At 44.2% G+C, this 23475-nt stretch overlaps 1 protein-coding gene across 1 annotated transcript in view; it reads left to right on the top strand.

Annotated features, from left to right (window-relative positions):
* The first annotated feature begins 396 nt into the window (after positions 1-396).
* Positions 397-23475, top strand: part of DZIP1L (DAZ interacting zinc finger protein 1 like) — a 41643-nt gene continuing 18564 nt past the window's right edge. Inside the window, exons 1-6 of the mRNA XM_069473195.1 lie at positions 397-669; positions 10432-11013; positions 13747-13831; positions 16354-16475; positions 20038-20199; positions 22675-22803. Coding sequence (XP_069329296.1) covers positions 10513-11013; positions 13747-13831; positions 16354-16475; positions 20038-20199; positions 22675-22803 — 999 coding nt within the window. The 5' untranslated portion in view covers positions 397-669; positions 10432-10512. The remainder of the gene's footprint in view (positions 670-10431; positions 11014-13746; positions 13832-16353; positions 16476-20037; positions 20200-22674; positions 22804-23475) is intronic.

A 23475-nucleotide genomic window follows, 5' to 3' on the forward strand; every position in this document is an offset into this window, starting at 1 on the left:
GGTGGGGGGGAGGTGATTGCCATCTGACCTGACCCAAAGGACTCTCCTAGAGTGGGGCTGAATCAGGAAGAAATCAGGAAGGTCCCTTTAGTTTAGGGTGGGCAGGCAGGGCTCTCTGCCTGGAAGGCTGCAGCTGCTCCAGCCTGCAGGCGGCCAGCGATGACACCAGAGGCCGTACGTAGGGAGACGGGAGAAAGGCCAGCCCCTCCGCAAGGCCAGGAAGCCATCCACTGGGATCCTGGATTTTACTCACGGATTAAACGTGGCATTCCCTCCTTCCCTCATCCGTTACAGATCTAAAAATAGCTGGTCCCAGGGGAGCTGGGAAGAGGCTCCGCCTCTTCTTGGCGAGGGGTGGGGCGGCCGTCCTGGGCGCTTGAGGCACGAGGACCCCTGGCCACGCGCTGCCGGCGCACGGAGGCGCCCTGGGCCCCCGGCCCCCGCAGGTTGGCAGCGCTGGCGTGGGCAGGGCGGGCGCTGGCCCCAGCCGCAGAGAACGCGGGGGTTAACGGTGGCTGGGGCAGCATCCCGGGCGGCAGCCGGCGAGGATTCCGGGAACTGCCTCTGCGCCGTCTGGCGGAGCCAGCCGGGAGGCGGGACCTGGGGCGAGGAGGGGAGCCCGCTCCTCAAGACCTCTTCCCGCTGCCTCCGGCTCCGGGCGACCCCACGGTGAGCCGGGCCGCGCGGGGAAACTATGCCAGGAATTCGTCCCGGGAGGGGAGCGGGCGGGTAGCGCCGTTGCAGTCCGAGGGACCCGGGCCACCGGCCGCAGGAGGTTAAACTTTAGCCACCCGGCGCCCTGCAGGGGTCCAGCTGGACGCCGAGGGCGAGCCGTTTGCGTTGGCTGCGGCTCCAGACGCGCCGCTCCCTGCCCGGCTCGGCCCTCCACGCCAGCCCTTCGGCCTGCTCTGGACCGCGGTACCCGGGAGGGGGGACTCGCGCGGGGGCGGGGCGCGGGCCCGGTGGAGGCGGGAGCAGGGATGACTGATGCCCCAGGACGCGGCTTCACTGGGAGGACGATCTTGGGTTTTTACGGTTTGAAAAAAGTAAAGTGATTTGGGAGGGCTTGAGGATCTGAGTTCTGTAGGTAAAAGGGGATGATTTAGTAATGAGATGATTCAGGCCGGGCGCGGTGGCTCACGCCTGTAATCCTAGCACTCTGAGAGGCGGAGGCGGAGGCGGGAAGATTGCTTGAGGCTAGGAGTTCGAGACAAGCCTGAGCAAGAGTGAGACCCCGTCTTTACAAAACATAGAAAAAAATTAGCCGGGCCTGGTGGCACATGTCTGTAGTCCCAGCTACTCCTGAGGCAGGAGGGTCGCTTGAGCCCAGTTTGAGGTTGCAGTGAGCTATGATGACCCCACTGCATTCTAGCCCTGGAGACAGAATGAGACTCTATCTCAAAAAAAAAAAAAAAAAAAAAAAAAAGATGATTTGAAAACAAACATATTGGCATCTCTCATTCCACTCCTGGACTGCAGTTTAGCAGGAAGCAACAATGATATTTTCATTACGAGGTGGCTGCGGATAAAAGTCCACCGAAGATTGCTTAGTACAGGACAAGGGTCCAGGAGGCCGGGTGGATGAGGAGGTCTGAGAGAGCCTGCCCCTGGGGCTTGGGCAGGGACCAGTTCACCCAGCACTGGTTAGGGGCCCAGGCCTAGGCTGCCCCTGCCTGGTCTCCTGGAATTCGATTTCCAACAGGACTTAGAAGAGAGGCCCAGTGTGGGGTGTTCTGACTGTGGCCTCCCACCTCCCTCATCTGCAGAGCTGGAGGGTGGTCTCCATTCTCAGTCACACTCCCTAACACCTCTCCCAGCCCTCCGGGAGGTTAGAATTGGCCAGTGAGAAGAGCCCTACTTAGAGAAAGAAAGCTGCTCCTCCAGTCAAGAGGCTGATAAGAGGTCTTGCCTGTCTCTGTCAGCACCAAGGGTCTAGAGACATCTCCCTCATGTGGAAATATTTTTGTTATAACCAACTTGATAAAATGGTCCCATGAAGTTGGATGCTTCAGTTTGGAAGCAGAAACCTGAATTCATTTGTGCAACATAAGTGTGGGTGGTTCTGCCATGGAACTGAAATTTGGTCAAAAGGTTTGTTGTTCAACTCAAAATGACAGGAACAGGGAAGGGGACACCTTGGTGTCCTGAACCTCCTTGTGGACCTCTTCCAGGGAGGGTCAGTCCTGGTCAGCAGGGCTAACTAGCTGCAGGGCTGCCTGTCCCTAGGCCTGGCAACTCTAGTAGGGATGCTGGCTCAGCCCCTGAAGATGAAGAAACTCTATCAAGAAGCAGTGACTCCTTCATGGAAAAGAAAATACTAGTATATTCTAAGCCAGTTTTCTTTTGCAAATGAAAAGCAGTTTTTTATTTGTTTGTTTTACAATTCTGTATCTGGGAAGATAGGTTGCGTCAGTACTTATTTCTCTTCTCTATAACACTCTCAAGGAACATCGGTCAAATTTTTATGCCTATTTTTATTTTAAAGAAAATCCTTTTGTAGCAAAAACTTACCATAGGCTTTTGATAAAAAGGAGACACTTAAAGATATCTCCTTATGGTTGCTGGGAATAGGAGGCTGGCTGTGAGGGAGAGCTCCGTGTCTGGTGGAGTGGATCTCTTTCTTGCTGCTTGAAGGTTCTGGGAGTGGGTACAGCCCCCATGAGGGTCAGGAAGGAACAGAAAGGGAATCTCTTTCTTTAGAAAACAACACAAGTCGAGAGCAAGTCTAAGGTCTGTAAGAATAGTGCTCTGGGAGAGCCCCCAGGTGCCTCTCATCGCCACTGAGCTCCCTTGTGTACTGTGTGTGCGTAGCCTGTTTGCAAACCGCGTGAAGGTTTCCTTGGCAGCCACAACAATTACCACTAATGACATGCCTGAGATCCCTGGGCAGGCACCACTGAAGTTAGCTTGGGAACCAGGGCAGGTTTGTAAATGATTGCCTGGCAGCCACCTTGGAAGCTTGGCTCCCTCCAAGTTCACCTCTTGGCTGCATTCTTGAGGGAGTGGAAGAGACAGTAAGGTGGTGGTGGTGGTGGTGGTGGTGTCTGGCTGTCAATTTATATTAAAAAATTAGGTGTTTGGCTGATTTTGTGGAAGTGATTTTTGACAGATTATAGGTGGGAAGATTTCAGAAGAACCATAAATCTCTAGGAATTTTTCATAGTGGGATGGCCGCTTTGTGAGGTAGTGAACACCCTGTCACTGGGGGTGTGCAAGCAAGGGTGGTAGATAGGTTTTCCATATTGGGTGTGGGATTGCCTCAGGTAGATACCAACTCTTCAACAATGAAACAAGTTTAAAATGCTAGCACAAATATCACTCTTTTGTGTCACTAATTCATGATATTGGTCTAGGATTGGGAAGTTTCCTAAGACCCCATCAAAACATCTAGAGATGGTTAACACAGCTTCAGATTTCCTAATGACAGTGAGTCACTTCTACCTTGTGTTTCTATTCCCAGATGTGGGAAAAGCAATCTGCTGACAATTCAGTCTGGAGAAAGCACAGTGTCCTTGCCCCGAGAGTGTGTGGTTTCCAGGTAACCCGCAACACTCTCATTTGGCTTTGTGTTCTGCCTATCCTAACCAGGGTGCAAGCTGTGGAGCTGAGTCGAGTTCAGCAAGCCCTGCTGAGACACAGGAAGAATTTAGGGTCTCCAACTCTGACCCTGTCGTGATTTGCTCTAAACCCTGTCGTCAGCCCTTGCACTTTGGTCGAGAAATCTCAGGTATTGTAATTTCCATAATGAGAAATAATTTGTATGTCATCATCATCATCATTATTATTTGGAGGTTGTTTGGCATAATTCAAAAGCTTTAGAGTCAGGAAGACCTTGATTTGAATCTTGGCTTCATTACTTAGTAGCTGAGTGACTTACAGCAGGTCCCTTAGCTTCTCTGAGCTTCAGTTTCTACCTCTGTCAGATGAGGCAAATCATAGCTACTTATAAGGCTGTACGAGGACTAGAATTAATACTTTTAAAGTCCAGCACAGTGCACGGCACATAGATGCTTGATAAATGACAGCTGCTATCATCCTATCATCATTATTATCTTCATCTTCAAATTCCCACAGTTTTGTTCCACCTTTTGATGCCAGAGCCCTAGGACTTCTGAGAATTGGCCCCTTGAAGGGGTTCTAGAAAAATACAGGAGGGATCCTTTTGGGGTATATTAAAACCTCATGAACTCAGACTCCAATTCTCTATAACTGGAAGTGGGGCTGCCACCCTCTGTGTGTATGGAGAATGCACTGAGCTTCAAGGGTTGCTCAGGAAGCAAGCTGTAACATTGAGGCCACATCGTGATGGTCATTGTGGGCACTGGGACTTCTCCCTGGTGTGCCTGGGCCCACCCACAAGGGCTGCTGCCCTCTAAGCTTATTAGTAGCCCATGGGATTAATCTGTGGACACAGATGGTCAACAAATCAAGCATTTTACTAAGTCTGAGTGGCATTTCCCTCAGATGAATCCAAGTGAACGACTGCTAACTCCAGCTTTACTTTTTATCCTAATTCTTGGTAGTCCATAGTCTCCTATCTTCAAGACCCCAAGAATATGGAATTTTCAGGCAGATATTCTGAGATTTTCACAGTTTTTCTCAGTTCAATAGCAATGTAGACTCTAGGTAATGGACTAGGGACTGGGACGTAACAGATATGAAGAAGCCATGGTCTCAGCACTTGTAAAGTGCTCTTCATGCACTTGTATGGTCTCAGCACTTGTAAAGTGCACAGCTGGAGAGGAGGGGGAAGGAAGGAGAAAGAAATGTCCTGGTATGGGCCCCTCCGTGGTGCTCCCACAGTACCCTTTCCTGGCTCCTGTCCTGGCACTTACCACCCTGCGGGTTAATTTCTGTGTATTTGTCTATTTTTCTGGAGAGCAAACTCTGGAGCCGGACACTATCACTTACCAGTTGTGTGACTGTGGGAAAGTGTTTTCCCCTCTTTGTTCACTCTCTCAGTTTCTTCATTTGTGTAATGGGTTGTGGAGAGAATTAAATGGGATAATGCATGTAAAGCCTTAGCACTGTGTGTGGAGCATAGTAGGATTTTTGAAATGGTAACTATTTTTATTAACAATGGCAGGGACCATTGCGTGGGTCATCATTGATCTTGAGTGCCACTCACGGTGCCTGGCACTTCGTAGGGGCTCAGGAATCACTTGTTGATGGGATGGAGAAATGAATGTTGCACAGCCACCCTAATGCAGACTGGAGTGTAGGCTCTGTGCTCTGGGAGCCCAGGGGAGGGGCAGGGAATTTTGACTGTGGGCCTAGAAGGGATTTATGGTGATAATCATTTACGAGCAGGGTTTTGAAGCATGCACTGACCTTTAGTAGGAGCAGAAGGAGGTGGCGAAGGGCCATCTATACCAACAGGCAGTGTGGAATAGTGGCTAAGAGCCCAGACTGGAGCCAGGCTGCCTGGGTTTGAATCCTGCCTCTGGACCTTGGGCAAGCTTCTTTACTTCTCTGTGGTTTAAATAATAATAGTACGTCCTCAAGGTGCTGTTCTGAGGATTATATGAGTGATTCTTTGTAAAGCACTTAAAAACAGTGCCTATAAATAAAATAAATAGCCCAAAGGTATGGCAGTATGGAGGGCAAGTAATACGGTAAATGGGAGATGTAGATAGCAAGGTAGTTTGAAAATAGTTCATAGAATTCTTTGAAAGTCATTCTTAATGAATTTGGAATTAGCTCATGAGGAACACATAAAATCCATTCCAGTGTGGCCAAAGCTCTGTGGTGGCTGCCCATTTTAAACAGGGCCTGCACTCCCCAGTTTGCCACAGTCCCTAACACTCCTTAGCCCAACACTTCCTGCTGCAGTGATTCTGAATCAGTACGTCCGAGGGTCTGCATTCCTAACAAGTTCCCAGGTGATGCTGATGCTGCTGGTCCAGGGACCACACTTAGAGAACTGCTACCTTATTGTGTGTTGGACACTAAGATGGGCAATCAGTTGCCACTTATCATCAAGCTTGTACTGTGGTTTCTTTCATACCTGGCACATTTCATGCATTTGATGTTACTTTCCTGGCCCTGGTGGAACATGGGTTTGTAATTTCTGGCATAATCATTACGGAAGGGCTGGCTATAAAGGTCACAAGGGATAGGCCAGAGAGAAAGAGATTCGGGAGTGGCTGAGGCTCAGCCTACAGCAGGCTAATGGCAGCTGAAGCTGTGGGTGTGTGTGAGCTCATTCCCCAGGCCAGCATGCAGGGAGAAAGGGGCCGTGGATGGACAGCAGAATATCAAGGGGGCACTGGCGCACCCTGCCCTAAAGGAAAGGTGAAAGAATAGTCACTGTTCAAGGAAGAGGCTGGAAGGTGCATTCAGAGAGGTAGAGGAGAGCCAAGAGAGAGTTGCTGATGGGAGTTCTTGACCATATTGTTAGAGAGAGGACTGTTGGCAACCATCTCAGGCCAAAGCTTAAATAGTTAAACAGTGAAGTTCTCAGGTGAGGTCACCATCTGTGGAATGACAAGAAGCAGGTGTCTTGTTACCCTTGCCCACAGCATGCCTGGTAACGTGCTGTTGCTCTGAGGCACAGCTTGTTGTGAGCAATTGTCTCTGAGGCTCCGGCAGCACAGTTGCAGCTTGGAGCTAAGCATGGTGAGTATCATGTCACCCAACTCTTTTTTTTTCATAACCTGGCATGTTAGGTAGAAATGTGCTGGTCTTTGCATGGCCATGGTGGGAGTTTTGTTTTTAGAGTATGTATTGGGGAAGAGTTTCTGAGAAAGGGAAGGATGTAGCTGAAATTGGAAAAGTGGGTGAATGGCATCCTGTAGGCAGTCTCAAGACCAGGCTAAGAGGTTTGCATTTGGTACCGTGGCAGTGAGGAGCCATGCTGAGCGCCAGAGTAGGGAGCAACTGTGTGGTTAATACAGCTCTGTAGCCCCAGTGCCTGGCACTGGGCTGGGCCCAGATAGGCATACTATAAGTCAGCTGAGAGGGAGGGAATGGATGAATTAGAGATTTGGGGGATAAAGGGTGATAATCTTATCAAAGCATGTATGCCATGGAATATTACTCAGCTATTAGAAATAATGACGATATGGCATCTCTTTGGTTCTCCTGGAGAGAGTTGGAACCCATTCTATTAAGTGAAGTATCCCAAGAATGGAAAAATAAGCACCACATGTACTCACCAGCAAACTGGTTTCCCTGAGGGCACATTTGGGAATAACACCAATTGGGTATAGGACAGAAGTGGGGGCTGGGGGGAAGGGATGGGTGTATACCTACTTGATGAGTGCGATGCGCACTGTCTGGGGAATGGACACGCTTGAAGTTCTGACTGGGGGGGAGGGAGGTGGGGGGAGGGGGGAGGGGGGAGGGGATGGATGTATACCTACATGATGAGTGCGATGTGCACTGTCTAGGGAATGGACACACTTGAAGCTCAGACTCGGGGGGATGGGGAGGAATGGGCAATATATATAACCTGAACTTTTGTACCCCCATAATGAGCTGAAAAAAAAAAAGCCAAGTTTTAGGAGGAATAGCCCCAAGAATCAGTGTTGAGTAGTTCAAAGTCCAGAAGCTTTGGAGCCAGATGAACCTATAATTACACTTCAAATCTTGTTTCCTGTTTTAGTTCATTTTGTATTGCTACAACAGAATACCACAGACTGGGTAATTTATAAAGAAAAGAAATTTATTTCTCACAGTCCTAGAGGCTAGGAAGTCCAATATCAAGGTGCTGGCTTCTGGCAAGGGCCCTCTCGCTGTATCATCCCATGATGGAAGGTGGAAGGGCAAGAGAGCATGAGAGCAGGAGGGAAAGGGGCCGACCTCATTCTTTCACCAGGACCCCACTCCCACGATAACCAACCCACGCCTGCGATGGTGACATTCATCCATGACTTAACCACCTCTTAAAGGTCCCACCTCTCAACACTGCTGCATTGGGGATTATGTTTCAAACACATGAATGTTGGGGACACATTCAAACCATAGCATCTCTGTACGTAGGGCAAACCACTGAAGCTCTGCAGACACCAGTTTCTTTGTTTGTAAAATGGAATAATAGTGCCTGTTTGTAGGTTTGTATTTCAAGTTTGTACGCAGCACAGAGGCTGGCACTCCGGCATGATTGCCACTGTCACTACCGAGTCCCTTCCCCTTGCATCTCTCCAGTTCTCACAGTACCTCGTGAGGTCGGCAGGGCTGACCTGTCACAGACTTTCACACATGAAGACAGAGCCTCAGTGGGGTCGGAGGCCTTTCCTGGAGGCTCTTTCCCTCTTTGCCAACCCAGTCCTACCGTTTCCTCAAGGCCTTCCTCCTCCATGGGGCCCATGACCTTTCTTCTCTGACTTTCTGTTGCACTAAAAGTCCGAATCATGATAATCTAGAAAGAACTTGATTAAATAGGGTAACATGTATCTCTTGTTGCCTCAGATTCTCGGTTCTTTAAGAGCTGAAATGGTATTGTTGTCTTTTTAAAAATAATAAAATTAATAGATTATGGGAAGAACTTTGAATAGTATAGACAGGTGGAAAGTGAAAAATGAAAGTCCTCTAATTTCCAATCCCACTTCCCAGAGGTAGCCATTGCTAAGGCCTTCTTGTCTATCTTTCCAGAAATAGTTTATAATAGTTTATGCTTATGAAATAATATATATAAATGAATCATATATAAATCATAAATGAATATATTTTGTTGCTTATGAAACAAATTATAACAAATACAAATCATTCCTACATGTGTGTGTATATATATGTATATACAGTTGGCCCTCTGTATTCATGGGTTCTGCATTGGTTAAGTCAACAAACCACAGGCTGAAAATATTTGAAAAAAAAAAAGGATGGTTGTGCCTGTACAGAACATGGATAGACTTTTTTTCTTATTATTCCATAAACAATACAGTATAACAACTATTTACAATGCATTTACATTGTATTAGATATTAAAAGTAATCTAGAGATGATTTAAAGTATATAGGAGGATATGCACAGGTTATGTGCAAATACTACACCATTTTACAAAGGCACGTGAGCATCTGTGAATTTTGGTATCCGTGATGAGGAGGTGTATAACCTCGAACCAAAGCTCCATGGATACTGAGGGATGACTCTGTGTGTGTGTGTGTGCGCGTGTGTGTGTGTAATTATCATCATTGGTGTGTATAAATCCTGTCTATCTGTCTGACCATCTCCCACCCACACACCGTCCATCTATTCATTTGTTTGTCTTCATTTAAGACTCCCATTTCCCTCCCTCTTCTCATAAGTAACCATTCTAATGTGGTATGTATCTTTTATTTTTGTGAGTTATTATTAAATGTGATTATATTAATATCTCATTAAAACAGAAATAGAAGTATATATGTGTATTTTTATTTGTATATATATATCTTGGAGATTATTATTTCATATTAGTACATGTAAAGCTGCCTTATACTTATCAATAGCTGCATAGTATTTCATTGTATAGAGATATCCTTTGTATTCCTTATTGTACTTTGTACTTTGCTTTCTTATACTTTTTCTTGTGCTTTGCTTTTACAAATGATACTACAACAACAATTCTTTTCACAAGCAGCTTTGCACATAGGAGTTTATTTATAAGGGTAAATTGTAGTTCTTAGTAGTAGAATGTTCATTTTAAATTCCCATTGATACCATCAAATTACTCTTCAAAGAGAACAATTTCTATGCCTATGAGGAGTGTGGAGAGTAGAATCTGAGTCTTTAGGCAACAGATTGGAGCTCTTTTTACTAAACTGTAAGGTTTTCTTAAAAAGCTAATCATAGATTGAGCAATGTATGTAGAGGCACGGTGGCTCTCTTAAGCCCTCTGAGCAGACATGCACATCATTTCACTCCCATTCCTGGGGAGAGAACTTAGTCACATGATCACCTTACTGCTGGGGAAGTTGGGAAACGTAGTCCATCCATGTTTCGCTGGAATCCTTTAATTACAGAAGGAGAGGATGGGGTGGACATCCCATCCTCTCCTTAGGGCTTTATCCTGAGGTAAATTCAGGGTTGCAGAAGGACCCACTCCTAAACATGACAGCTCCCCACTGACAGAGACCTCTGCCAGGTACTCCTGCAGTGGAGGTGGCATGGGGAGGGGAGTTCATTGAGGACCTGCTGTGTGCCAGGCACTGGGCAGGATGCTTCACCTGCCTCATTCCTAACTACCTGCAAAGTGGGCCCCAGGACCCTCCATATATACAGGAAGCTGAACAGTGTGAAGTGACTTGCCCAAGGCAGAGGATTAGAACCCACATCTGCATGCTTGCAAAGTGCCCTTCCTTTGCACAGCTCCGGCCATGTCAGCACATACCGTGCATACTGCAGCACCGGCGCAGGCACCTGCCTTTGCCCCCCTTAGGCTCTTGCTGGCCAGGTGTACAGTACATGCAGCCACACACCTTACCTAATGTGGACTCTCTTCTCATTTTCCAGGCCTTCTCTCAGCTCTTTGGCCTGCTGCCGTGGCCGAGGTGGCACCCTTCTCTGGTGGTCAGCTCAGGGCTTCCTCTGCCCATGCAGTCCTCAGCTGCCACTGCTGAGGGCCTCAGCAGCCCCCTCTTTGAGGCCTACACATTCCCCATCTTCAAGTTCCAGCCTCGCCGTGAAAGCGTGGACTGGAGGCGCATTAGTGCCCTGGACGTGGACCGTGTGGCCCGGGAGCTGGACGTGGCCACTCTGCAGGAGAATATCACTGGTGTCACCTTCTGCAACTTGGACCGAGAGGTGTGCAGCCGCTGTGGGCAGCCTGTGGACGCAGCACTGCTCAAGGTGCTGCGCCTGGCACAGCTCATCATTGAGTACCTGCTGCACTGCCAGGATTGCCTGAGTGCCAGCGTTGCCCAGCTGGAGGCACGGCTGCAGGCCAGCCTGGGCCAGCAGCAGCGCGGTCAGCAGGAGCTGGGCCGCCAGGCTGACGAGCTCAAGGGCGTGCGGGAGGAGAACCGCCGGCGTCGCAAGATGATCAGCACCCTGCAGCAGCTGCTAATGCAGACAGGCACCCACAGCTACCACGTGGTGAGGATTCTGCACCAGGCAGGCAGGGAGATTGGGAAGGCGCTGCCCTGGGCCGTGCTGCTGGGGGCCATTCTCACTGGTTAGGTGCAGATGGGCCAGAGAGCCTGAGGCTGCCTCATTAGTGTCTGCAGTGTGTGTGTGTGTGTGTGTGTGTGTATGGGGACTGTACATGTGTGGGAGGTGTGCGTATGGAGTTTGTATGTGTTTATGGACAGGTTGTGTGCCCAGTGTGTGTATGCTTGAATGTGTAGAGGGTGTGTGTGTTTGTGGACAGTGTGAATATGTGTGTATATTTAACGTGTGTATATGAATGTTTGCAGGGTACCTCTGTGTATGGTATCTGTGTGTATGTAGAGTGTGTGGCATGTAATGTGTGCTTGTGTGTAACGTGTGCTTCTACTGGTTTATTATAAAGTATACAATTCTGGAGTGTGTGTATAAAGATGTATTTATGGTGTGTGTGTGTGAATGAATGAAGGGTATATGTGTGTGTAAGAGTATGTGTACTTATGGAGGGTGTGAGTGTATATGGATGGAGGGTTTGTGTATGTAGAGTGTGTTGTGTAAAGGTGTGTGTGTAGGGGTGTGTGTGTGTGTGTGTGTGTGTGTATGTATAGAATCAGTGCCTGCAAGGGGTTGGTGGAGTCAGGCCCATTATGGAAGAGTGACTCTGTTATTGAACCAAGTGATGGTCCATTATCCAGAGCAGCATTTGAGCATTTGAATCTATCTCTGTGGAAAGTGTAGATTGGGGATATTTGCCCTTTAATAAATTTTCATGGTGTCCAGGCCCTGTGCCAGGCTCTGAGGGTATAGGCACAAGTTCTGGTTTTCAAGAAATTCATAGTTTGTGGGTGGACAGGTGCGTGACTTATTTCTCCTCACAACACTTCTGACACCAGCCTATTCTCCAACACCAGCCTATTCTCCTTCGGTTCAATTCAATTCTCACACTTATCTACCTGGAGTTAGCGTCAGATCCCACAAGATAAGGGATCGGTCCCACAAAACTGGACCTATTTCAGATGCCCATTGCAAGTCCCGGGCCTCTGATACTTCTGACTGACTGGCTATAAACTGGAGGTTCCCACCACCCCCTCCTCAGGTTCAAGGATTTGCTAGAATGGCCCACAGAACTCAGGAAGGTACTTTATTACTGGCTTATTATAAAGGCTAAAACTCAGAATAGTACAAAAGAAGAGATGCATACGGCAAGGTATGGGAGAAGAGGCTCAGAGATCCCATGCCCTTTCTGGGTGTGGCACCCTCCCCACACCTCAGTGTGTTCACCAATCTGGAAGCTCTCTAAACCCCATCATTTAGGGTTTTTATGGAGGCCCTACCATGCAGACATGCGTGATTAAATCCTTGGCCATGTGTTATTAAATCAATATCCAGCCTCTCCTCTCCTTGGAGATTGGAGGGTAGGGCTGAAAGTTCCAACCCTCTAATCATGCCTTGGTCTTTCTGGTGACTAGATCCCATCCTGAAGTCATCCAGGGGCCCCAGCCGCCAGTCATCCCATTAGCACACAGAAGACACTCATCACTCTGGAGACTCCAAGGATCTCAGAAGCTCCTGTGTCATGAATGGGGGGGGGCTAAGACCAAATATTGTTACAAAAGATGCTTCTATCACCCCTATCACTCAGGAAATTATAAGTGTTTTAAGAGCTCTATGCCAGGAGCTAGGGATGAAGATCAAATATATATTCTTATTATATCACAATATCACAGTAGGACAGGAATCATTATGATATGATTAATTGATAAAATGGTAATTGATACAATTGATTTGATGTTTATGATTAAAGGGTCAGAACCCTTTTAGTAGTAAGTCACTGGACATGCAGTGTTTATTCTCATTGGCCTCAGGACCAGCTAAAACTCAGAGTTTATATTACCAAGGAAGAAAGGGAAAAAGGGGTATTGGGGACACCTGGCAATTTCTGTCACATTTGCCTATGTGCAAAGTTAGCAAATAATCTGCCCTATAACTCTGATTAACTAGCAGTGGCAGCCTCCAAAGCTATGTTGAGAAGAATTCTGAAGTTTTACAGTGAAAAGATGTTCTGATAGATTGTCAGTGTCTGAAATGCCTTAGGAGAGGGATGTGGAATTACAGATGCTATTTACTTGCTAACCTCTGCCTCTGGTGGCTCTCAGCCCTGGGATGGGACCTAGACATTGGTATATGTTTTTAAAGCTTTTTATTATGGAAAATTTCAAACATATCCAAAAGTAGACAGAATATTATAATGATCCTTTATCTACATACCACCCAGCCCAACAATTATCAATGCATGGCCAATGTTGTCATGTCTGTTCCCCTGGCCACCTCCCCACACTCCTGGATTGTTTTGAAGCACGTTACTCATGGTTTTATTTGTTTTATTTCAGTATGTATCTCTAAAAGGCAAGGCAAGGACTCCCACTTCTAGACATAAACACAACACCATCATCACACTCTGAAAAATCAATAGAAATTCCTTAGCATCATCAAATATCCAGTCAGTGTTCACCATTCCCCAGGGTACTGGTAGTATTTTAAAGCCCCCTGGCTGGTTCTAATGGACAGCTTGGGTTGATGTCACTGCCTTACTCAGTAAATCAAATTCTTCATTTCTGATGCAGCCCAGAGGTCCCAAGGGAATGGGAGTTTTGATATAGGGAGGATCCCAGGCTGACTTAAGTGATCTAATCCTGCACTCCCCATTGCTTCCCCTCTGTGTAGTGCCACCTGTGTGACAAGACGTTCATGAATGCCACCTTTCTCCGGGGCCACATCCAGCGTAGGCATGCAGGCATGGCAGAAGGTGGTGAGTCCAGACAGCAGCCCGGGGTCCTTCTGGGACTGCAGAAGGGCCTGGGGCTGGTGTTCAGTGGGTGAGGGGCACATATACCACCCAAACCTCCTGTCACACCCTCATCATCTAGTTGAGGATGGGGTGATCCCACCATCCACCCTGGGGGGATCCCACATGGGTTGGAAGGGTTTCTGACCATGTTTATGGGAGTCAGACAGGTAGATTCCAGTCTTAGCCTTGTCCCTATCCATTATGTGACCTTAGTCAGTGCCTCGTCCTCTGTGTCTCAGTGGCCTTCACTGTGAATGGGGCAGTGAGATGGAGTGACTTTGAAGGGTTCTTACCTTCTAGCCTCCTGTGAATCTGCAGTTCTCTGATGCTAGCTAGGAATGGGCTTAAATGGGGCAAATGGGCAGTCAGACCAGTTCTTTGACTTTTCTTTGTACCTGAGCTTATCATGACTTAATCAAAATGAGTAGCAAGGCTGTATGTTTTCCTCATAAAGAGATTTGTGTACTTTATATCCATTTTTTGAGGTTTGACAAGAAACAGCTATTAATATTAAAACATAAAATAACTATAAACACAAAAATCCTGTTAAATAAAACTTTCCCCCTATTTTCCATCATTTTAATTCCCTTTTCAAAGAACAGATTTAGAGTTTTAAAACAGCACCTTATACCTAGTTACTATGCATTTATGACCTTTTTAATTCTTCTTGGTTCTGCATTGGAGGCTGTTAAGGAAAAAACAGATTTTCCATACCTTAAATATATTTTTCTGATAAAAATATGTCTTTGATATGGAAAATTTAAATACAAGAAAGCAGAAAAAAGAAAATAAAAACCATGGACAATATCACCAGCAGTTAATATGTTGGTGTATTCTCTGTCATTTTTTTATGTAGACATATATAATCATATAGTATACACTTTGACTATTGGTTATTTTCAGTTAAGATTATATCATATTTGCCAATGTCATTACATTATCTTTGAAAACATGTTTTTAGTGGGTGAATAATACTCCACCAAATGGCTGTCATAATTTATTTCAAAATTTCCTCCTATTGAATATATGGCTGACAGTTTTTCCTATTATAAAACATATGATGATTGATATCCTTGTGTGTAAATCTTTATGCATGTCTTTTATTATCTTCTTAACACAAAGTGCATAAGAAGAGAAAAAATGTCTTCTTAAGGTTGCTGTTGCTACATTAATATTCATGACCTTTTTATTCTCTGGCAGCTGGCTTCCCAGATGCCCAGCTCTCCTATTTCACACTCACTCAAATAACTTTATTAAACCAAATTAATTCTACTGCATCTAAAAATTGCTTGTTTCCAAAATATCCAACCTGGGAAAAGCCAGATCTCTTTTCAAAGAAAAGGCTTAGAGTTTTAATAACAGTAACTATCTATCCAATAATCACTAAATATACTTTAAAAAGTAATAGATGTTCAAGTACTATTGGTGTCTTTTTCATTAATCTTTAACTCTTGTTTTATCAGTATGTGGTTTGGTTAGAATGTTCTTTTATAATTCATTCAGAATTTTTTTAACTTAAAAATTTAAAGTATACACTTAAATTAACCTTGGTTAAAATATTCCTTCATAATGCATGCTACCCTTTTTTCATTTGAAATTTAAAACCATATTTAAATTATATTATTGAAAAAAGTGTCAGGCTGGGCGTGGTGGCTCACACCTGTAATCCTAGCACTCTGGGAGGCCGAGGCGGGTGGATCGCTCGAGGTCAGGAGTTCGAGACCAGCCTGAGCAAGAGCGAGACCCCGTCTCTACTTAAAAATAGAAAGAAATGATCTGACCAACTAAAAATGTATATAGGGAAAAAAAAAAAAAATTAGCCGGGCATGGTGGTGCATGCCTGTAGTTCCAACTACTCAGAAGGCTGAGGCAGGAGGATCGCTTAAGCCCAGGAGTTTGAGGTTGCTGTGAGCTAGGCTGACGCCACGGCACTCTAGCCCGGGCAATAGAGCAAGACTCTGTCTCAAAAAAAAAAAAAAAAAAAGAAAGAAAGAAAAAAGTGAACTTAAAACTACAATTATTTTCATTATTTTAAACTCTTCTCTGATTACTGTCAGCATGCATAGATATGTTCTTTGTATTAATAATTAGTATGTACACAGTATTTGATATCCTGCTTTTGTTACTATAGTAGTTTTGCATTTTTATTTCCATGTGTCAGTACTGTCAAAATATTTATTTTAAGTGACAATACAATAATAATTCACATTTACTGAGCTGTTGTGCCAGGCACTATGCTAAGCACTTTGCATTATCACATTTTATCCTCGCAATAACCCTCTGAGTTAGGTGCTATTATTATCTCCATTTTGCCATTTGGGGAAACAGAGGGTCACGGAGCTTATGTCCTTTGGCCAAGGTCAATGTACTGAGTGGCAATGCAGGTCTCAGACCAAGGTGTGACTGATTGCAAAGGCGAAAAACTACACTCCCTTGATTTTTTTGACTTAAACCGGTTACCTGTCTTTGCATGGACCCCACAGGAAAACAGAAGAAGCAGGATCAGCCTGTGGAAGAGGTGTTAGAAGAGCTACGGGCCAAGCTAAAGTGGACCCAAGGGCAGCTGGAAGCCCAGAGGGAGGCCGAGAGGCAGCGGCAGCTCCAGGTGGGCGTGGAGAGGAAACGTTAGGGAGACTTGGGTCACAAACTGCCCGGGAGACCCATGATGAACATCAATCCCGTGGGGCCAGAATTCTAGCTGGTTTTCCAGAGCTGGGAGCCAGAGCTAAGGTAGTGCCTTCCTGGACATGGCAAATGATTCCAGGTAGTCTGGAAGGGAAAATCAAATTATTTTTGCTAGACCTGTGTGCACAAAGGTAGAGCAGAGACATGCAGTTTCCTGCATTAGTCAGCACCCTCTGAGGACATTTGAACTTGGATTTTAACTGTTTCTACTACACTATTAGTTAGCTTTTTGAGGACAAAGACTGGATCTGATTCTGAAGTTCCAGAACCCAGCCCAGAGGAAGTGCTCAGTAAATATTTGTAGAATGAAAATACATAAACTTGCCCTGCTCATTCCTTCATTTATTCATTCCTCACTTATCCCCTCAGCATGCATTTACTGAGCACCAGCTATGTCAGGCATTGCGAGGAATACAGGCATACCTTGTTTTATTGCGTTTTGCTTTATTGTGCTTTGCAAACACTGTGTTTTTGAATTGAAGATTTGTGGCGACCCCACATCCAGCAAGTTTAGTGGCACCATTTTTCCAATAGCATGTGCTCACTTTATTTCTCTGTGTCACATTTTGGTAATTCTCTCAATATTTCAAACTTTTCCATTATTATTATATCTGTTATGGTGATCTGTGATCAGTTATCTTGGATGTTACTACTGTAATTGTTTTAGGGCACCACAAGTCATGCCCATATAAGATGGCAAACTTAAAAGATAAATATTGTGTGTGTTCTGCCTGTTCTGCCATTTCTCTATCTCTCTCCCTCTCCTTGGGCCTCCCTATTCCCTAAGACACAACACTATTGAAATGGGGCCTAATATCCCTATACAATAGTCTCTAAGTGTTTAAGCGAAAGAAAGATTCATGCATCTCTTACTGTAAATCAAAAGGTAGAAGTGATTAAGTTTAATGAGGAAGGCATGTTGAAAGCTGAGATAGGCTGAAAGCTAGGCCTCTTGTGTCAGTTAGGCAACTTGTGAATGCAGAGGAAAAGTTCTTCTTCTTCTTTTTTTTAGAGATGGGGTCTCGCTGTGTTCCCCAGGCTGGTCTCAAATTCCTGGGCTCAAGCAATCCTCCCACTGTGGCCTCCGAACGTGCTGCCATTACAGGCATGAGCCACTGCACCTAGCCAGGAAAAGTTCTTGAAGGAAGGAATTTAAAAGTGCTACTCCAATGAACACATGAATGATAAGAAAGTGAAACAGTCTTATTGCTGATATGGAGAAAGTTTAAGTGGTCTAGGTAGATCAAACCAGCTACAACATTCCCTTAAGACAAAGCCCAATTCAGAGCAAGGCCATAACTCTCTTCAGTTCTACAAAGGCTGAGAGAGGTGAGCAAGCTGCAGAAGAAAAGTTGGAAGCTGGCAGAGGTTGGTTCACGAGGTTTAAGGAAAGATGCCATCTCTGTAACATAAAAGTACAAGGTGAAACAGCAAGTGCTGATGTAGAAGCTGCAGCAAGTTATCCAAAAGATCTAGCTAGGATTATTGTTGAAGGTGGCTACACTAAATAGATTTTCAGTATAGATGAAACAGCTTTCTGTTGGAAGAAGATGCCATCTAGGACTTTCATAGCTAGGGAGGAGAAGTTAATTCTTGGCTTCAAGGCTTCAAAGCACAGGCTGACTGTCTTGTTAAGGGCTGATGCAGCTGCTAAGTTGAAGCCAATGCTCACTTACCATTCTGACAATCTTATGGCCCTTAAGAATTATGCTAACTCTACTCTGCTCGTGCTCTATAAAGGGAACATCAAAGAGTGGATGACAGCACATCTGTTTACAGCATGGTTTACTGAATATTTTAAGCCCACTGTTGAGACCTACTGCTCAAAAAAAAAAAAAATGATTCCTTTCAAAATATTATTGCTCATTGGCAATATAACTTGTCACCCAAGAACTCTGACATACAAGGAGATCATATTGTTTTCATGCCTGCCAACATGATATCCATTCTACATCCCATGAATCAAAGAGTAATTTTGACTTTCAAGTCTTATTATTTAAGAAATACATTTTTTAAGGCTATAGCTGCCATATATAGTGATTCCTCTGATGGATCTGCATAAAGTAAATTGAAAACCTTCCGAAAAAGATTCACTGTACTGGATGCCATTAAGAACATTAGTGATTCTTGGGAAGAGGTCCAAATGTCAACATTAACAGGAGTTCGGAAGAAATTGATTCCAACCCTCATGGATGACTTCAAGACTTCAGTAGAGGAAGTAACTGCAGATATGGTGGAAATATTAATAGCAAGAGAACTATAATTAGAAGTGGAGCCTGAAGATGTGATTGAATTGCTGCAATCTAATGATCAAACTGTAATGGTTGAGGAGCAACCAGTAAGTTTCTTTGGATGAGCAAAGAAAATGGTTTCTTAGGATGGAATCTACTCCTAGTGTAGATGCTGTGAACATTGCTGAAAAGACAACAAAGGATTTAGAAGATTCCATAAACTTAGTTGATAAAGCAGCAGGAGGGCTTGAGAGGATTGACTCCAATTTTGTTTTTATGTTTTTTTTTTTGAGACAGGATCTCACTCTGTTGCCGGCCAATAGGGTGTACTGGCGTTGTCATAGCTCCCTGCGACCTCGAACTTCTGGGCTCAAGGGCTCCTTCTGAGTCCCTGAGTAGCTGGGACTGTAGGTGTGTGCCACCCAGCTAATTTTTTGTAGAGATGAGGTCTTGCTATGTTGCCCAGACTGGCTTGAACTGCTAGCCTCAAGTGATCCTCCCACCTTCGCCTCCTATAGTGCTAGGATTACAGGCGTGAGCACCTCGCTCAGCCTGACACCACTTTTGAAAGACATTTTACTGTGGGTAAAATGCTATCAAACGGCATCACTTGCTTCAGAGATATCTTTCACAAAAGGAAGAGTCAATCGATGTGACAAACTTCATTGTGGTCTGATTGGAAGAAATTGCCACAGCCACCCAGCCTTCAGCAACCACCACCCCGATCAATCATCAGCACCCATCAGCATCCAGGCAAGATCTTCTCCACCAGCAAAAAGATTAAATGACTTATTGAGGTTCATATGATTGTTAGCATTTTTTAGCAGTAAATTATTTTAGAAATGCTACTGCACATGTTTTTTTAGACACACTATTGCACTCTTAATAGACTACAGTATAGTATAAACATAACTTTTATATGTACTGGGAAACAAAAAAAAATTCATGTGACTTGCTTAATTGTGATAACTGCTTTATTGTAATATTGGCTTTATTGGGGTGGTCTGGAACAGAACTCACAATATGTGTATAAAGAAAGAGATGACAAGTTCCTATTCTCAAGGAACTTTACAATTCAGAGAAGACTGGCTTATACTGGTCCACTCCAAGTCCAAACAATGGGGACTGTGGGACAAATATTCTTTGGGTCTCCATAGAGACTGGCATGGAAAAAGAGCCCTAGCAGGTTCTTAGCAAATACTTGCTATGATATGGAATTAATGATTATATTGTTCTTGCTTTTCTTTGTAGGAAGCGGAGATCACTCGTCAGAGGGAAATAGAAGCTAAGAAAGAATTTGATGAATGGAAAGAAAAAGAGCATGTCAAGCTTTATGGGGAAATAGACAAACTAAAAAAGTTATTTTGGGATGAATTTAAAAGTGTTGCCAACCAGAACTCTACGCTAGAAGAGGTACCCAATATGAAAGGTTTTTCAAAGTTCTTTTGCTGAAAATCTGTTTATTTGTTTTCAGAATTAATTTCTTAGTTTGTAGTAAATTTATTTCATCTGTTGTGGGGCTAATGCGCTGTGAAGCCAGATATCAAGCAAGTGCCTCGGTTTGAGTCACTGCTCTGTCATGTACTGACTGTGTGACCTTGGGCAAGTTACTTAACCTCCCTGTGCCTCAGTTTCTTTTCTGTAAGATAGGTTGCTGAAAGGGTTAAATTGATACATATACAGTACTTAACATTACCTGGTATATAGTAAAATATCCATAATATTACTGTAGATACTATCCTTATTTTTGCAAAGGGCTTTCATCACTGGACAAGAAATGAGGCAAAGTTTAAATGAATGCATTTTCTTCCCTACAGATATTCTCTGAGTGGTGGCTACATGCCAGACACGCCGATGGGGTCTGTGGAGGTTACGCACAATAGCTAACATTTACTGACCTGTATTTACTATTTTCTAGCCCTTGTATAATGCACTTAATATACATTAACTTTTAATCTTCACAACAATCAAACATCCGCAACATTCTCAAAGTAGGTGCATCATTAATTTATTAATTTCTTTTTAAAAGTTCTTTTGAATAAAAAGATGCTACTAGCATTTCTTCTTTGCAGGTGAAGAAATTGAGGTCATGCACCTTGCCCAAGATCACTAAGCTAGGAAGAGATGGAGCTGGGATTTGAACCTAGCTCTTCAAACTCCAAAGCCCCAGTTCTTCTACTGGGTATACAATCAAATGTATGCAGGAAAACCTTATTACAGTTATCCCTGGACCGTATCTTCCCATATAAACCTGTATGACTAAAACTTTCAAGGAAAAAGTTTTGAGGAAAAATATTTTTAAAATGTATTTATCTGTCATTGGTTCTCATTAATCTTGTTTTTGAAAAATGAGTTGACTCTGACACTCCCTCTGACATGGTGCTTAGTGGACTAGACATTTGATACAAAGGTATTAATTTGAAGTTGTTCAGAAACCACCTCATTAAGGGTCAAAGGTTTCCTTTTGTTTAGGAAATTCTGAGTTTTGGTAACTGAGGACATAATTGTTACCATCCATGGTTTCCTTTTTAACTCAGATCATATTTTCCAAAACTGGAACAGCCTATTCTTTCATTTTATTTTTGTCTTTCCCCTATAGGATTACTTATGTTTTTGTGTTTATGTGTCTCATCCCTGTTTCCTCTCAATATTTGTTTATTTTACTTTTATTAAAATATAGGAACCAAATTGCATACAAAATTCTCAGTGCAGTTGGATAATTGTTTTGCTAATTTATTTTTTTAAAATTCTGGGGGAAAAACAAGTAGGATTCCATTTAGAATGCTTGTGAAAAACACTGTAAGGCAGTCCATTTTTAAAACACAAGAAAAGATTCTCCTTGATGTTAGGAGAGCCAATGAGAGGTGAAAAAATTTTGAAAATATTTCTCCTCAAAACTTTTCCCTTGATACAGAAGTCTGAGAGCTTACTTTGGCTAAATGACCTGATTGAAGAGAGAACTTTAGTTATTGGCTAAATTGAGATGCCAAAGGAGTCTCTAATTGAAAGGAACATACCATGAAGGTTTGTAATGCCAAGAAAGCCAGCTCTGTGGTGAGTCACAAACAGCAGTGTGGAGGTCAGAAGTGAAACATCAGAAACCCAGAGTTGTGCAAACATCTGATAAAGCATTCAACTGTATGAAAGTATTCAATGAGTAGAAATGGTTAACATTTGGACCCAGTATTGCTTAAACAGTAATTTAGAAGAGTTAGCAAGAACGATGCCATGTTAAACTTGTAGTACCTTAAAGCTTTTATAGGACTTATGAGTTTTATACAATACAGATGGAAATATGTTATTTTTGATACTGTAATCATGATATATTTTACAAAATAACCATAGATGTGTGGAAGGCATCCTTTCTTTGATTCAATTTTCCATGCCTTTTGCTTCAGGTTGCACACTTGCTAGCTCAGGAATCACCAGGTATTGGTGACCAGTTCTAAGCTGTGCAAAGCTAGCCCTTTCTGGTGACAGCCAGGATTTTTTGTGGGGTGAGGGGCAGGAGTCCTCAGAAAGTGGCTCTCGGTGCCTCAGAGCCTCCCATAGGCTCTCGGAGTCTAGTTCTCTTCAGCTTATTCCAGACCGAGGAAGAGATGCAGCAGCAGTCTGGCGAGCTGTGGGTTTTGAGTACAGCAGAATTTAAGTGAAATTGAAATCGCACTGTTCTTCCATGGAACTTGCTTTTCTCCTGAGCCCTCGAACGAGCCCTAGTCAAGGGGAATGCTGATTTGTGTGACTGTTTGCAGGTGTAGGTATCTAGTGAGGATAACTTGGGGGTTAATGGTTGGGGTAAGGTGTGCCCTTCTGGTACTGTTCAAGGTATAAAAGACAACATCATGATTAGATCTTTATCTAAATAAAACTATGCACTTGCCTTTTCAGAAACTGCAGGCACTGCAGTCCCACAGTGTGATGGAGTCCAACCTGGGATCGCTGCGGGATGAGGAGTCCGAGGAGCGACTGCGGCAGACACAGGAGCTGCAGGCCCTGAGAGAGAAGATGGAAATTCAGGTGAGCTGAAGCTCCGGGCCTTTCTTCCCAGAGCAAGATGAGAACCATGTTTTCTTCCAACGAGTCCTATCACTTTTGCTGTATGAATTTAGGGAGTTGAAAGACATCAAATTTCTGTATTTTCAGACCTTCTGCCGATACATGAAAACATAGCATAGGGTTCTCAGGTGAGGCTGGTGATATGTGTGCAATAGCAGGTTTGCCTGGGATCTTTTTCAAAAATATGTACAGCTGTGTCTCTTTTTGACATCTTGGCTCCCATTTTGATTCTAACCCAGTTGAAAACAACTCTTAGAAAGAGTCACAGTCTCCTGGATTTGAAGATATTTAGGATGGATCCAGTGGTGTGACGGTAAATGTTTAGCAACCAGCTCTCTGGCCTAAAAATGTTTTGATTTGTAGCATCTGCCAATTTCTGTGGTATAAATACTCTCATCATGGCTGATTTAATGCTATCAGTGTGAGGTCACCAAGGAGTTGGGAAGACTTATGCACAGTCTGCGCTCAGAGGCTGGTAGGAGGTGGCTCTGGCCACCACTGGGCGAATCCAGTTGTAAGATGGTCTGGATCACTGACAATTCCATGGCAAGGAAGGGCGATGGGCACAGTCATTACATCGTGTTGTGCTTCTGTTTCTGCTCTCCAAGATTGTGGAGAAAGAGCTTAACAGGT

The sequence above is a fragment of the Eulemur rufifrons genome, chromosome 7 (genome assembly GCF_041146395.1).
Source record: "Eulemur rufifrons isolate Redbay chromosome 7, OSU_ERuf_1, whole genome shotgun sequence".
In the NCBI taxonomy this organism is placed as follows: domain Eukaryota; kingdom Metazoa; phylum Chordata; class Mammalia; order Primates; family Lemuridae; genus Eulemur; species Eulemur rufifrons.